General features: G+C 30.4%; 3 protein-coding genes across 3 annotated transcripts; 2 read left to right on the top strand and 1 right to left on the bottom strand.

The window, feature by feature from the left end:
* Positions 1-17: 17 nt before the first annotated feature.
* Positions 18-2,230, top strand: MED7 (mediator complex subunit 7). The gene is made up of 3 exons (XM_011065897.2): positions 18-641; positions 1,630-1,782; positions 1,886-2,230. The coding sequence occupies exons 1-3, from the start codon at positions 312-314 to the stop codon at positions 2,084-2,086; spliced, it is 684 nt and encodes a 227-aa protein (XP_011064199.1). The 5' UTR covers positions 18-311; the 3' UTR covers positions 2,087-2,230.
* Positions 2,231-3,535: 1,305 nt separating this feature from the next.
* cass (apoptosis inhibitor cassowary) lies at positions 3,536-11,134 on the bottom strand. The gene is made up of 9 exons (XM_087402620.1): positions 10,786-11,134; positions 8,729-8,890; positions 8,386-8,551; positions 8,097-8,257; positions 7,760-7,957; positions 7,433-7,624; positions 6,885-7,268; positions 6,614-6,764; positions 3,536-6,535 (listed from the first exon to the last, which is right to left on the bottom strand). The coding sequence occupies exons 1-9, from the start codon at positions 10,858-10,860 to the stop codon at positions 6,447-6,449; spliced, it is 1,578 nt and encodes a 525-aa protein (XP_087258746.1). The 5' UTR covers positions 10,861-11,134; the 3' UTR covers positions 3,536-6,446.
* Positions 11,135-11,764: 630 nt separating this feature from the next.
* On the top strand, positions 11,765-13,262 carry LOC105151937 (exosome complex component MTR3). Its single transcript, XM_011065927.2, has 4 exons — positions 11,765-12,033; positions 12,334-12,587; positions 12,727-12,873; positions 12,947-13,262. Exons 1-4 carry the CDS (start codon positions 11,886-11,888, stop codon positions 13,244-13,246), a joined length of 849 nt encoding a protein of 282 aa, XP_011064229.1. The 5' UTR covers positions 11,765-11,885; the 3' UTR covers positions 13,247-13,262.
* Positions 13,263-13,372: the final 110 nt, after the last annotated feature.

The raw sequence follows: 13,372 nt of genomic DNA, 5'->3' as shown, positions 1-13,372 counted from the left end.
TAGTAGCGGCAGTAGTACAGTACAGTGCAGCACCATGCAAAATGGCCGACCAGAGGACTGTCAAACAAGTGACTATCGACAGTGTCGACTGAAGTGACGCAATTAGAATCGAGATCGCCTTGTTTGGCTTGTTTCGCTTTGACGCTGTGGGAGATCTTGACAGGCGTAACACGATTTACACGATACTACGAGCGACTACAGGACAGTACAGGAGCGGCGATCTCCGCTCAAGGAAATTGAGAAAGGATTCTCAGGTAACCTGTCCTTCCGCTCGTCGACCTCATCCGCCGGTATCGAAGTGTGAATCGAGAATGGCGGCTCCCGAAGCAATCCAGGTTAGCTCCCTGCCGTTGCCGCCCGTTCAATACATCAATCTCTATACGGATGAGAATGTACGGCGTGGACGAGCCCCGCGACCGCCGCCGCCGATCCATGACACCTACTCCATGTTTAGCAACATGTTCAACGCCGATGACACTATCATTAGGCCGCTCGAGGCCCAGGGCATCAAGAGGTTATACCCGCAACACTTTGATCGTCGACGCGAGTTGAAGAAGCTCAATCACTCATTGCTCGTCAATTTCCTCGATCTGATAGATCTTCTTGTTCAGTGCCCCGACAGTCCAAGACGCGCGGAGAAAGTAGGCTGTATTTCTAATTTGAAAAAAAAAAACACAAATCCCTGTTGTTTTCATTTAAATATAGACTATAGTCAAAGTCTCGCTACAAATGCTTTGAAGCGTTTGATGAACCAATTAGAAGAATTTTACAAACTGTTAAAAAACGCTTCAAAGCGTTTGCACCATCGCATTGGTTGTATCCATAGAGATAAAAAAGATAGCTTATTTTTTTTTACTTTAAGTAAAACTTTTGTTTTAATCAAAATCTTGAAAAAAAGACATAAAATTTATTTATTTTTAAACTGTTTAATATTTGTTTCGATATTATTTTTAAAGAGGAAACATCCTTGCATTGATTTAGTACTTAATGAATTGATCAACGAAACTGAATCCGAGTATATCCATGACTACCACTTATGTCAGTTTCTACCAATTAAATTTTATCTCTGTTCTACTTACTTACTCTTCACCTTTTTCTAATTCTTATTAGAAAACTAGAAAAAAATGAAGAGTTGAATTGAAATTAAACTGTCATTGATGGAAACAGACTTTGTACTATATTCTAATTTACAGCTAAGTATTTTTAGACAGAAATTTTTTGATGAATGCAAAAATTGAATTCTAGAACAATTAATAATATAGCGTCAAATGTTCAAAGTAAATATATATCTAAATAAAAATTTTTTACTGTGTTTTTTATTCAAAGTTTTTACTTTTTTATAATTTGTATCTCTATTTAAATATTAAGTCTAAAGACACTAGTATCTCATGTTAGAGTTTCTGCACATAAATTTCCTTAAGCAGTAAAAGCCATAGCTCATAGAAAAATATAAGAGCAATATGTAAGTAATATCGATTAATTAAAGTGGAAGCAGTAACATAAGCAATAGCAAATCCAAAATGTTCACTTACTATATATATATTTTTTTTCATGTACCGTAGCCTTAAATCTTAAGATTATGTTCTATGGCCTTTATATTCTGTGATGAAACAGCTGACGTTTTTACAGGTCGAGGATCTTAGTCTATTATTCATTCACATTCATCACCTGCTAAATGAATTTCGACCGCATCAAGCCAGGGAAACGTTGCGAGTTATGATGGAATTACAGCGTAGACAACGTCATGAAACAGCATTGCGTTTCCAGAAACACCTCGAAAAGGTATATATCTTGATTCTTATTCACATTGGATTTTCTTTTCAACCTTTATAGTAATGTTCACGTATAATTTTCACGATTGTAGCTAATGTTAAAATTGTTCCAGGTTCAAGAAATATTGCAGCATGCCTTACAGATGCTTCCCGATACATCAGAATTGGACTCCAAGCTTGCGATAAACACAGATGCTATGGAATCCGTAGACAATTTAGGCTTCGAACAACAAACGCAGGATCCTTGTAGTTCAAGTGATCGTATTATGTGCAAAGTGATAGATGATATGCTTTCCTCAAATGGACTGTTTTGAGGTATCGCTCTTTATTCTCCAATGTGCAAATTAATCTATCAAGGAATATTCTGAAATAATTGTACATAATACACAACAGTAATATAATGATGTGCTTTTGAAAATGTTATTAGTTATTTAATAAAATGACAATATTTAAAAAAATATGTTCTTTAGATAAAGGACTGCTGGTAATGTGTCTAAAACATATTTTACATATTGTGCTTATATATTCATCTACAAAAACTACTCTCCAAATAGAAAGATTTTATTTTAAAAGCTTACACTTAACTTTTTTATACTTTAGTAATACATAAGTTTGACAAAATTTTATGTATGTATAACTCAGATATCATTCGCGTGTATTTTAAACTTAATAAGACAGATTACATGTGATTGTACAAATGTAGTTAACGCTTTATAAATGTACTGGTTCATACATACACAGACTATGTGGCTACATGTATAGACATTAATTTCTAGATACATTTAAATGTAGGGCAGATTAGATACAAAATGCATATACATACGTAAATATAATTTATAATTAAAAAAAAACCGAATTTAAAAAATAACTAAACGAGCAAAAACAAGGATGTAGAAAACACAGAATAACAATTTATTTCGAATTTACATAATCGATTTACGTTTCGACTTTACAGAGACTTTACTTTTTTGAAATCTACCTCGAGAGAAACAAATCCAACGTATATGTTACTACAGAGAATAAATTGTTGTCATATATATATATATATATATATATATATATATATATAATATATATATATATGTATACAAAAACTCCTGAGAATAATGTAACAAAAAGCCAAATCAGTCGAGACAAATCTTCCATAATTCTCAATAAATACAGTGATCTTGATCAATACTTTAATCTTTCTTAACGTAAAGAAATTTTAAAAATTTGGTCGTAAAAAAATAAAACATTTTTTAATACTAGATTTATCTTCTTCTGGCAATAATCAGTTAGATGTCCAAATATCATTTCAATCAAGATGAAATCTAAACAAATCAAATAATGAAATATGAAATGCAAATGAATAAAAACTGTAGGAAAAACTTACAAAAACTGTTAATATCGTATTAAAAAGTATTTTATTTTTTGTCAATTATGGAAAATTTTATCTCGATTGGTTTGGTCCTTTGTTACATTATTCTCTGGCATTTTTTAATGTATATGGCGCTTTATTCTCTGTAGTAACACATAAGTTGGACTTGTTTCGAGATAGATTTAAAAAAAAAGTCTAAAGTCGAAATGTAAATCGATTATGCAAATTCGAAATATATTATTGTTTACATCCTTGTTTTTTCGGTCAACGTTTTATTGTCATTGTTTATTAAATAATTTACTTACCTGTCTTAGAATCAATTAATTCATCTTATTAAATCGATCACTTTTTTTTTATCATTTTCTCATTTCCTGTATTTATTAGGTAAAAGAACATCACATAGTATTAAATAATGTTATTTATTGAAATAATCAAAAACACATTCACAAATTTTGTATAGATAACACATGTTTTTCTACGTGATAATGATGGATAAAGGGAAAGGAAAGAGATGGAACAATATCTTTTAAACTCACCTCACAGCACAATCACATGAGAGAAGGAGAGATATATTTCATATATACATATAATAATAAACATATATCCACCGCAACTCCTGGAAGGAAAATATTAATTAGTTTTTCCAAGTAGCCTCTGCTTCTGCATTCATTTCTGAAAGATTTCTGTAATGGAAAAAAGTTGTGTATATATATATATATATATAAAATATTTATATACGCCGAGGTACAGGTCCTCCCAATTTCCCAATTTTTCGTTAATATATGCTTCCTGCAAAAGAAAAACAGTATAATAGTTGCTTCTTCATTGCTCTTCATCTCATTTATCGAAAAAACACAGAATTATGAGTCATTCTTCCCACAATCGAATATATATCTTATGTTAAAAATACGTAATTTAAAGATTATATAATCTTAAATAATATATAGATATTGTAAAAATTTGAAGAAGCGCGATATGTGTATTTGTTAACTTTTTACATACTTGTGCAAATTAAAACAGAAGAATCTCAAATTTCATATATATGTATATATATATATATATATATAATTTGAAATCTATTTCATTTGCATAAGTATACATAAAGTTTAACAAATAATGTCATTTATTGTACGCACGTATACACAATATTTCTCTTATCGATAGAAAATTATTTATCTAGTGTTTCTTCGATAAAATAGCTGTTATGCATGGCTGATTTCGAATTCTCTGTTATACACAGTTCGATCCTGTCAACAGATAAATATTAACAAATATCAATAAATATAAAGGTTTGGAAAGGGAGGGGAGGAAGCTAATTTAGGAATGACTAAAGGAGATTATATTTTTGTAATCTTAAAATTTTTTTACAAGGAAGGAACTATTTCTATTTCCATAACCGTGATCGGTGTATTCATGTCCCGTATCTCAATTGCGTGGTTTTAAATTTGAATTTGATAACGTGGCATTTTCATTTTTGTGTATGTACCTTTGTCGAACTTTCTTCAATTTCTTTAAATAATATCATTTTGATTTTGTGTCCACGAGAAATATCTTTTTCCTTCCTTCTTTTTTCTTCATATATAGTTTCTTCATGAAATTCGCCAATCAATTAATATTTTTTCTTGACTTGCTTAATATATTCATATGCTGTATGTTCAGGGAATGGAAGTAACTCGTTACTTGTAACGAGTTACAGTTACAAGTTGCTTTTTTTGATAACTTATTAGTAATTACGTTACTATTCTTTTTTGATAACTGTAACAATAACGTAGTTACATTTTTTTTTTTTGATAACAGTAACGAATTTTACAATTACTTTTATCGTTACTTTTTGTATTTTGAACTCAATATATAATTATGATATAATTTTCGTTTACTCAATTTTCAGTTCTTTAGATAGTATTAATAATTTATTATGATTTTAAGATCGTTTTAATATCTTAGGATGTTAATACCTTTATAGTAAATATTTATTTATTATTAAATTTAATAACTTATCGCTTTAAAAAGAAAAATATTGATCTGAGCTTGATCTTTGTGCATAATATGTTAGAATGAATTTGTATATAAATCAAATTCTCTAAACTGCGCGCCAAATAAATATTTTGTCTTGAAAACAAATGCAATTCCTAATTAAAACTAGAATAGTAATGACAAATTAAATTTACAAGTAATTAATGATATATTTACGTAAATAAGCATCTTCAAGCACTATGAAAAATTTATTGTGAAAAATATCAGTCGAATAGCGTTTTAAGATTGAAAATTTAATTAGTGTATGTGTGTGTGTGCTGATTGCACAATTGGATATACGTATTGTATTCACTAAAATATTAAGACTTTACTCTCTCGTGACGATATAAGAGGATATTACATACAATAAATTATTACGTTAAGCTTCATTTTTTTAGTTTTTACTTAAACACAATTTCTTGAAAATTATAAAATATGTGACAAACTGAAATATCTGTCCGATATCATATAGAAATATAAAGTAATTCCTGAAATACTTGGTTATCAACTGCAGCACTCCTCCACACCTGCAGCGATTTTTGATAGTTGAGAAATATACCATTATTTCAGGAATTATTTTACATTTTTACCCGATATGTCGGGCAGATATCTCACTTTGCCGCATTTACATATTTCAGAATTACGAAATTATTTTTAAGAAAAAATTAAAAAATAAAGCTAGTGTCATTGTATGTTGCTTTTATCAACATTTAAACAAAATATATATTACAGAAGTACTTTGTTTACATTAGTTGTATCTTAGAATTTATTTTAGAATGATTTTAAGAAAATAACGAAGTAACGAATAGTTACTTTTTAAGTAACGACAATATTGTAACGAGTTACTTTTAAAAATCAGTAACTAATAACGATAATTGTTTTGACCCGGTAACGAGTAACTGTAACTTGTTATTTTTAAAAATAACTTTCCATTCCCTACGTTATTTGCGTATATTCGTTCTCTCCATAATTTTATATAATAATAAATGTCTGAAATATTTTGGATTTTCATTGCAACTCGTATTACAATAATTAAACAAAAATATTCATATAATGCTACAATTGCATTCTCCAAATCTTCTTCCCGTATCATAATGCTTGGGAAATTATTGATTTTCTGATTTCTGTTCTGGAAATTTATCGAAGTCTTCAAACTATCACTTCTGTTATAGCGATAAAGATTGACAAAATTAATTTTGTGATAACTTCTTGGAAAGCGCGCTTTGTCGATCAGAAAGCAAATAGGCGCTTAATATTGTTACTCTAATTTTAGCTGTTTCCAGTTGTAAGGAATTTTATAGTTAATAAAAATTCTTTCGCCATGAGCCACGACCTCTCGTTCTGAATCCACCTCTTCCTCTAGGTCTGTTACCTTTAAATCTACCACGACCTAAAAACGGTAAGTAAAATTAATGATAATATAATAAACTAAAATTTCTTTCAAATTTCAATACATTTGCCCACTCACCGTAATTTGATATGGTTGAACTGTATTTGCCACTGGGAGGCGTATATATTTCTCTTTTGCTGTTTTTATCTTCCTTATTACGTTTGTTCGGACTATTATCATTTCCAAATGTGATTGGTGTATGTCTTTTTTGGGCAGAATTTTTATCGCTCTAAAACATACACAAAATTAATAAAATCAAAGTATTGCAAGTCAAAGCATTCACGAATGTAACATTATAGTTATCATTATTTACAAAACAATTTATTATAATCATATTGAAAATAATAACCTTTTTGTCGTTACAAGGTGTTTTCCACGAGAGATGTATTATACTTTTAAAGCTAGGAGGTGAATGAAACAGATCTTTGATTAAAGTATTGATGTTGTTGGTTGTTTTCAATGCCACAACTTTTAATTGATTTTCTTCAGATTTCAGTTCTTCTTCTGTTTTTCCGCTAATAGCTTCACGTAATTTTTTTATATAACCTTGAATACCTCTTGCAAAATATTGTAATCTTAATCGAAATTCTTTGAGCTGTTCTGCATCCTTTATCAAAAATTCAGGAGTTTGTTTACACAACTTATGAAAGGCATACATTAAACATTCCACATGACTAAATTGTAACTTTGGTACATCTGTAATTTCTGTAGCTGGAGGAAGTGGCATATAAGTCTAAAATAAATAAAATGAATAATGAATAATAAATAAGCAATGATTTTTATATTTGATAAAATTTGATAATTTTGATCAACAAAATATGAACATTGGATATTACGATACACACAAAAATATATTGTCAAAATATGTATATGTATGAATAAAAATATAATACTTACAATAAGAGTATTGTAAAGCTGTTGAACCTTATCTTCCGGTTTTTCAATAGTTCCACAAAACACAGTTAATTCAGCAAGCAACTTTAACAGTTCCAATTGAATATCTCTACCATCGGGAGAAGTCATCAAAGACAAATGCGGTAGAACTTGTACACAAATGTATGAAACAAATTTTGATGAATCTATTTGCGACTGAAAAGGAATAAGAATATTGAAATATAAATAAAATATTTTAATATTTTAATATTTATAAAATATTTTAATATTAAAATATTAAATCACATTTGAAGAAAGATTGAAAATGCATCAGTATATATGTATACATACACTGAAGAATGGAAGAGCATGTTTAATACATTGAACCAATCTGTTCCATTGTTCGATATTAGTGTGCTTAAAAGGTACAGATAGTTCAGCTTGTTCTATCGTAATATCAACCAATTCTTGTTGTCCAGTGATAGTAGATCCCAATCTAGTCCATGCAAGAATTTCCATAATACTGTGGAATTCGTCAGCAGTCACATCCTATAAAAAAAAGTGTACATATATATATATATATATATATATATATATATATATATATATATGTATATACACATATGCATATATATATATATATATATATATATACATGCATTACATTATAAAAATCATAGTAAATTACCTGCAATACTTTTTTACATTCTACAATTAGCAAGTCTTCCGGTTCCTTCGTGATAATGTCATGTCCTATTGCTTTGAGCTTGATAGCTAGAAATTTTATACAACGTTCTCTCGTCCCATCGTCGCCACTAATAATTTGGCTAAAAAATCCACTTAAGGTACCTATAAATAGAAACTTGTTTTATAATCCAATAATTAAGTATAAAATTATAAATTGGTCACAACAAATGCAAAATTTAATCAAAATCATCGAATTTATTTAGATGTTATTGCAATTTATTAAATAATACCTTTAGGATCACTTTTCATAAGTGACATAATACTGTTATGTACAACTGCCAATTCTGAAGGATCCTCAGCTTGTAATAATTGTGCTAAGATATCTGCAATTCGTGCTGTATGTTCTTTATTGTCTTTACAAAGTGCTGGTAAATCTTTAATAGCTTGTTTTCGAATCTGTAAAAGAAAATGAGGATATTATACAGGGTTCATATTGAATTTGTGTGAAGCATCATCCCTTAAAATCTTTCAGCGTACTTAGTATATACCCTGTGTAGTATATACAATTTATTATTTCAGCATTAAAGCATGCTCAAAACTGAAAACGGCTCAATCTTTTATTTGAAAACTTACAGCCATATCTTCATCTTCGCATAAATCTAAATGAGCGTCTATAGCTTGATCTGCTAGCTTTGGGAAATGTTTGAAGAATCTTGCAATGAATTGCGATGCTAGCCGTTTTTCCTTAGGCGATCCTTTAACTGCCGTCAGAATTTCCAGATATTCTTTTTCATGCTACAATATAAACAGTATTGAAGATAACTCACAAGAGTAATACAAAGTCCCTTAATAAATTTATATTATCAAATATATATTATACTTTCTTGTAAAAATATTAAATTTTTTGAGAATTTTTTATCGAGCTGCAGACTGTTAAATGTACATAATTTTAAGGAACATAACAATGTGATTATTATTAAGATACAGAACTGTAAAGATAGAAATTTATTGAAAAAGAATTAAATTTAAACAAAAGATGAAGCTGAAGCCCTTGATCTACAGGAAATAATCGGTTGAAATCCAACGTGACTTTATTCTTTCAAAACAGACAACAGGTAAGTCAGTTTAATATAATCGAAACAAAGTTAGCTTAGTATTATTAATCGCGGAATATTCCCGCGACACGAGAAAAGCAAGACTTCATATCAAGGATTGCTTTGAAAAATATTACACCTGAGATGTTTTCCTAATTTTTAAATATTATAATGATTTGGAATAATTTTATGTTTCATAATCTTATCTCTCTATTGAAAATATGAAATTTTTATTCTTTGTCTGCAACCTGAGTTTTTGAATTTCATTGTAGATTTTTATATTGTTCTGGACTATGTAAGAATTAAAAAAAAATTCATATACTTGATGAAAGCTTCAATAAGTTTTTACTATTATAAAAGTTGGATTCTATTTGGATTTTACTTATTCTTTTACAAATTTACATTTATTTATCAGAATTCACAATAAAAAAATTGATTACGCCTTTTAAAGTATTATATTATCAATGGATGGTTATTTTACAGTTTTGTTCTATTCATATAGGCTATTTATTGTACTATATGTATTATATTTGTTCTAAGTTCAGGTGTTGCAATTTTTTATATAATTGAACATTTAAAAATTTTTAAAACTAATAAGAAAAAATTTGGTCTTCCAAAAGAACTTCTTCAGCTTCAATTTTGATGAAATTATGTAATAGTATAGTAATAGGTAGCTAAAGATTGTGTTAGATACATTGTGTAATAAGAAGAATCAATGGGTGCTATACATTTATGTAAAATATTGCAAATTATTAGCTAGATAGTTAATGTGAGAGAATTAATTATTAATTTACAAGGATGGATGTATGAGATTAAATTTATATTGTAAACCGAATCCCTTCTTGTTTGACATCAAAGCTGAAGTAAACAAATTATTCAAAAGTATGGCGCACTTATATGAATCAATGGGTGCAAATTCGGCAAATAGTTTATCTTACAACTATTGGAATTTTCTTTACTGAGAAAGGACTAATCATCTAAGACTCGGTTAAAAAACTTGACTCGCGCGCGAATGCAGCCACGTATTTTTATTGTTCACCAAATGTTAGCAAATATTAAACAAGGATAAAGTAACACATATGGATGTCCCAGGTAAAGTTTCTGAAATCAATCAGATCTCAAAAGTGTAATATTATCAGCGTGAAAAAACTTCCAACAATTACAAAATAAACATTCTGCTAAACGCAGTCATTATAAATCAATTAAAAAAAACAATGATGATTTAACTATGTCTATTATAGGTACTTAAAATATTCGGTGAGTGGCTCTTCGTAAACGGAAACTGTTTTCGGCGAGCTACTATAGTATTGAGTTCTTTACAGAGAGAATATAATTATATACATACAGAGGAAAAAATTCAATTTTGATAATATAGATTGTAATCTACAGATGCACATAGAACGCTACACATATTTTCAGCACTTTGGAATGCATTTTGATGTTTTATACGATAGGAACAATTTGCACGAACAATGCTCTATAAAACAATAGCACGATTCGATTGCACATATGTACATCAGAAACAAAATCTCAACTATATATATTTTTAACTGAACGTGGCCGGTACGGTCGATGTAACCAACAAATTATACATACTTGTATCAGTTTATCTTTGGCATCAGCAAGAATGCCAAAGTTCCTATATAGCTTTTCAATACTGTCGGTACTCATTATAAAGCTTACACGTGACTTGAATACGATCGTGAAAGTGCACGCAGATAGCAGAACTGCGAACGCTTGAAATCTCAGTCAGACACGCCGTAACGTAACTCGTAACCGCCAAACGTATGTACAAGAAACACGAGATGTTGTAATTTATAACTGAATGTAACATGTAACGGGATAGCGCGGGACGGGAATACATGAGAGAGAGACGACAAAGATGGCAGCGACGCACCGAAAACCGCGTAGCGTAGGATAGAGGGGCTCCTGGCCAGAAAAAAAGAAGGAGAATGTGGGTGGAGGAGGAGGAGGAGGGGGGGGGCCTGCGCACACGGCACGATAGAACAAATATTAAACCCAAGACACAATGGGCGCGTTCAAGTTGATAAAGCGGCTAGCCAGTTCGCCGAGCAAATCAGCATAATTGGTTGTTACTTATAGATCCAGCCAATCATATTCAATCGCTCGATAAGCATGCCTAACTGCTTTGTCGCTTGAAGTGATAGCGATAGAAATAACACGATTTCAACCTATCAGAAATTGTGTATTCCGATATATCCGATTTCTGATAGGTTGAAATCGTGTTATCGTTATCGCTATTCCCTCGCATTGTATCTTGGGCTTTAGGAAAAATAGAAAATAAATATTAAGATTTCAACTTATCAGAATCCAATTACACCGGAATACATGGTTTCTGATAGGTTGAAATCTTAATATTTATTCCTAAGCTACGTTCCAAAATTTTTTTCTCCGAGGAAAATTTTACTCGAAATATATAGTACACGTATACTATAGCATATAGAGTAGCTATTATAGAATATTAGCTAATACAATATTTCTTCCATTGTGCGCCTATTGTAAATCCGAATTTATGAACCCGAGGCATCTGAAGGCATTCGAGTGATGTTTCTGAACGCAGCCATTGTAGACTTGTTGACTGTAGACTGTAGACCCCGCTGCATTAGCGAGTTGGCGACACTGACTTTCAGATAATTTGTTAACAAAACAAATGAGAAGAAAAAGGATTGAAAAGAATGCCGGTTGACCAGAAACGTATTAATGGGCCAGATGCGTCTACATCGTACGAAATTTATGTTTACTCTGAAACGAAAGACAATGAAATGCAACGTAATGTTTCGAAAAGGCATGACGATCGCTCAGACAACGAACTTAGAAATATATGTAAGAGTGTTGAGGTTATGTTCACATATAATATTGTATTATCATATCAGTACAATTAAGTTGACTTTGATGTCTGAATAACTTAACAATTGTTTATCAAGAAATATTTTGTAGTATTTTATCAATCTGCATAAAGTTAATTTTTTTTGTTGAACATAAAGCAACGATTAAGTTAAGCAATGAATTAGTTGCAAATGTTAATAAATTCTGTTAGTTAAATTATAATCAAGTGTTTTGTCGTGGTTGCCATTAAGAATTAGATTTTTTAAGTATATCTAAGAAATAACTTTTTTTGTATAGTTTTGAAAACAGGCATTGTTAGTCAGGCAAAAGGTTCTGCATACATTGAGATGGGTAACACCAAGGTCATCTGCTCAGTATTCGATCCTAGAGAGATACCAAACAAAACTGGCTTCTGCATGCAAGGGGAACTATTTTGTGAATTCAAATTTGCATCCTTCTCTCATCGCAAACGGAAATTGCATCAGCAGGACGCAGAAGAAAAGGAGTACAGCTTGATACTACAAAGAGCTTTAGAACCAGCGGTGTGTCTGGTACATAACTTTCCATCTTTTTTTTTCATTGGAAATTTTCTTGATACAATGTATAAAGAAACACTGTGAAACTAATCAGTTTTAAAAATATGTAAAAATCTTATTTATCAATTGTTGCCTTTATATGTTTTAATTTTAGCAAGAGTTCCCTAATTTCCAAGTTGATGTCTATGCAACAGTTCTCGACAATGGAGGATCTGCGTTGGCTGCGGCGATAATGGCAGCTAGTTTAGCTTTGGCAAATGCTGGAGTACCAATGTTTGGTTTAGTCACTGCATCTACTATTGTAAGTAAACAACTGAGAATTTTAACTAAGTAACGACAATGTATAATGACAAATTATATACTGCTCTCAATAGGGCATATGCAAAGGGACATATTTAGTGGATCCAACAGATATAGAAGAAAATTTTTGTTCCACAAAAGCTGCATCAGATACGACAAATGATCATGGAATTATTGTACAAGCTGCTCTTCCACAACATGGTCAAATTTCCGAAATGTTTGTGATAGGCAGCATCAATATGGATACCATGGAATATTCTATGGATCTTTTGAGCAAGGCTCACAAAGATATATGTCCCTTATTAGAGCAATGTCTTGTAAAAACTGTGTTTAGGACATTTCGATCAAGCAGCAAAAAAACAAATAATAAATAAAAATATTAAGTTTTTACCTTTTGGTATGATTGTTTATGTTGCCTTCTGAAATATCTGTTTCCTCTTGAATTATGTTCTCTCTCTCTCTCTCTCTCTCTCTCTCTCTCTCTCTCTCTCCCCCTCTCT

This window comes from Acromyrmex echinatior, chromosome 2 (genome assembly GCF_024713525.1).
Source record: "Acromyrmex echinatior isolate Ae372 chromosome 2, ASM2471352v2, whole genome shotgun sequence".
In the NCBI taxonomy this organism is placed as follows: domain Eukaryota; kingdom Metazoa; phylum Arthropoda; class Insecta; order Hymenoptera; family Formicidae; genus Acromyrmex; species Acromyrmex echinatior.
This window is presented reverse-complemented; position numbering and strand designations above follow the sequence as displayed.

Bases quoted from the DNA above. Each gene is read 5' to 3' on its own strand.
- LOC105151937 (XM_011065927.2), top strand. From the start codon at position 11,886: ATGCCGGTTGACCAGAAACGTATTAATGGGCCAGATGCGTCTACATCG. The intron at 12,034-12,333 runs GTAAGAGTGTTG...TTTTTTGTATAG, and splicing joins CAACGAACTTAGAAATATAT to TTTTGAAAACAGGCATTGTT. The intron at 12,588-12,726 runs GTACATAACTTT...TTTTAATTTTAG, and splicing joins TAGAACCAGCGGTGTGTCTG to CAAGAGTTCCCTAATTTCCA.
- cass (XM_087402620.1), bottom strand. From the start codon at position 10,860: ATGAGTACCGACAGTATTGAAAAGCTATATAGGAACTTTGGCATTCTT. The intron at 8,891-10,785 runs GTATGTATAATT...TTTATATTGTAG, and splicing joins CCAAAGATAAACTGATACAA to CATGAAAAAGAATATCTGGA. The intron at 8,258-8,385 runs GTATTATTTAAT...TTCTATTTATAG, and splicing joins TATGAAAAGTGATCCTAAAG to GTACCTTAAGTGGATTTTTT.
- MED7 (XM_011065897.2), top strand. From the start codon at position 312: ATGGCGGCTCCCGAAGCAATCCAGGTTAGCTCCCTGCCGTTGCCGCCC. The intron at 642-1,629 runs GTAGGCTGTATT...ACGTTTTTACAG, and splicing joins GTCCAAGACGCGCGGAGAAA to GTCGAGGATCTTAGTCTATT. The intron at 1,783-1,885 runs GTATATATCTTG...AAATTGTTCCAG, and splicing joins TCCAGAAACACCTCGAAAAG to GTTCAAGAAATATTGCAGCA.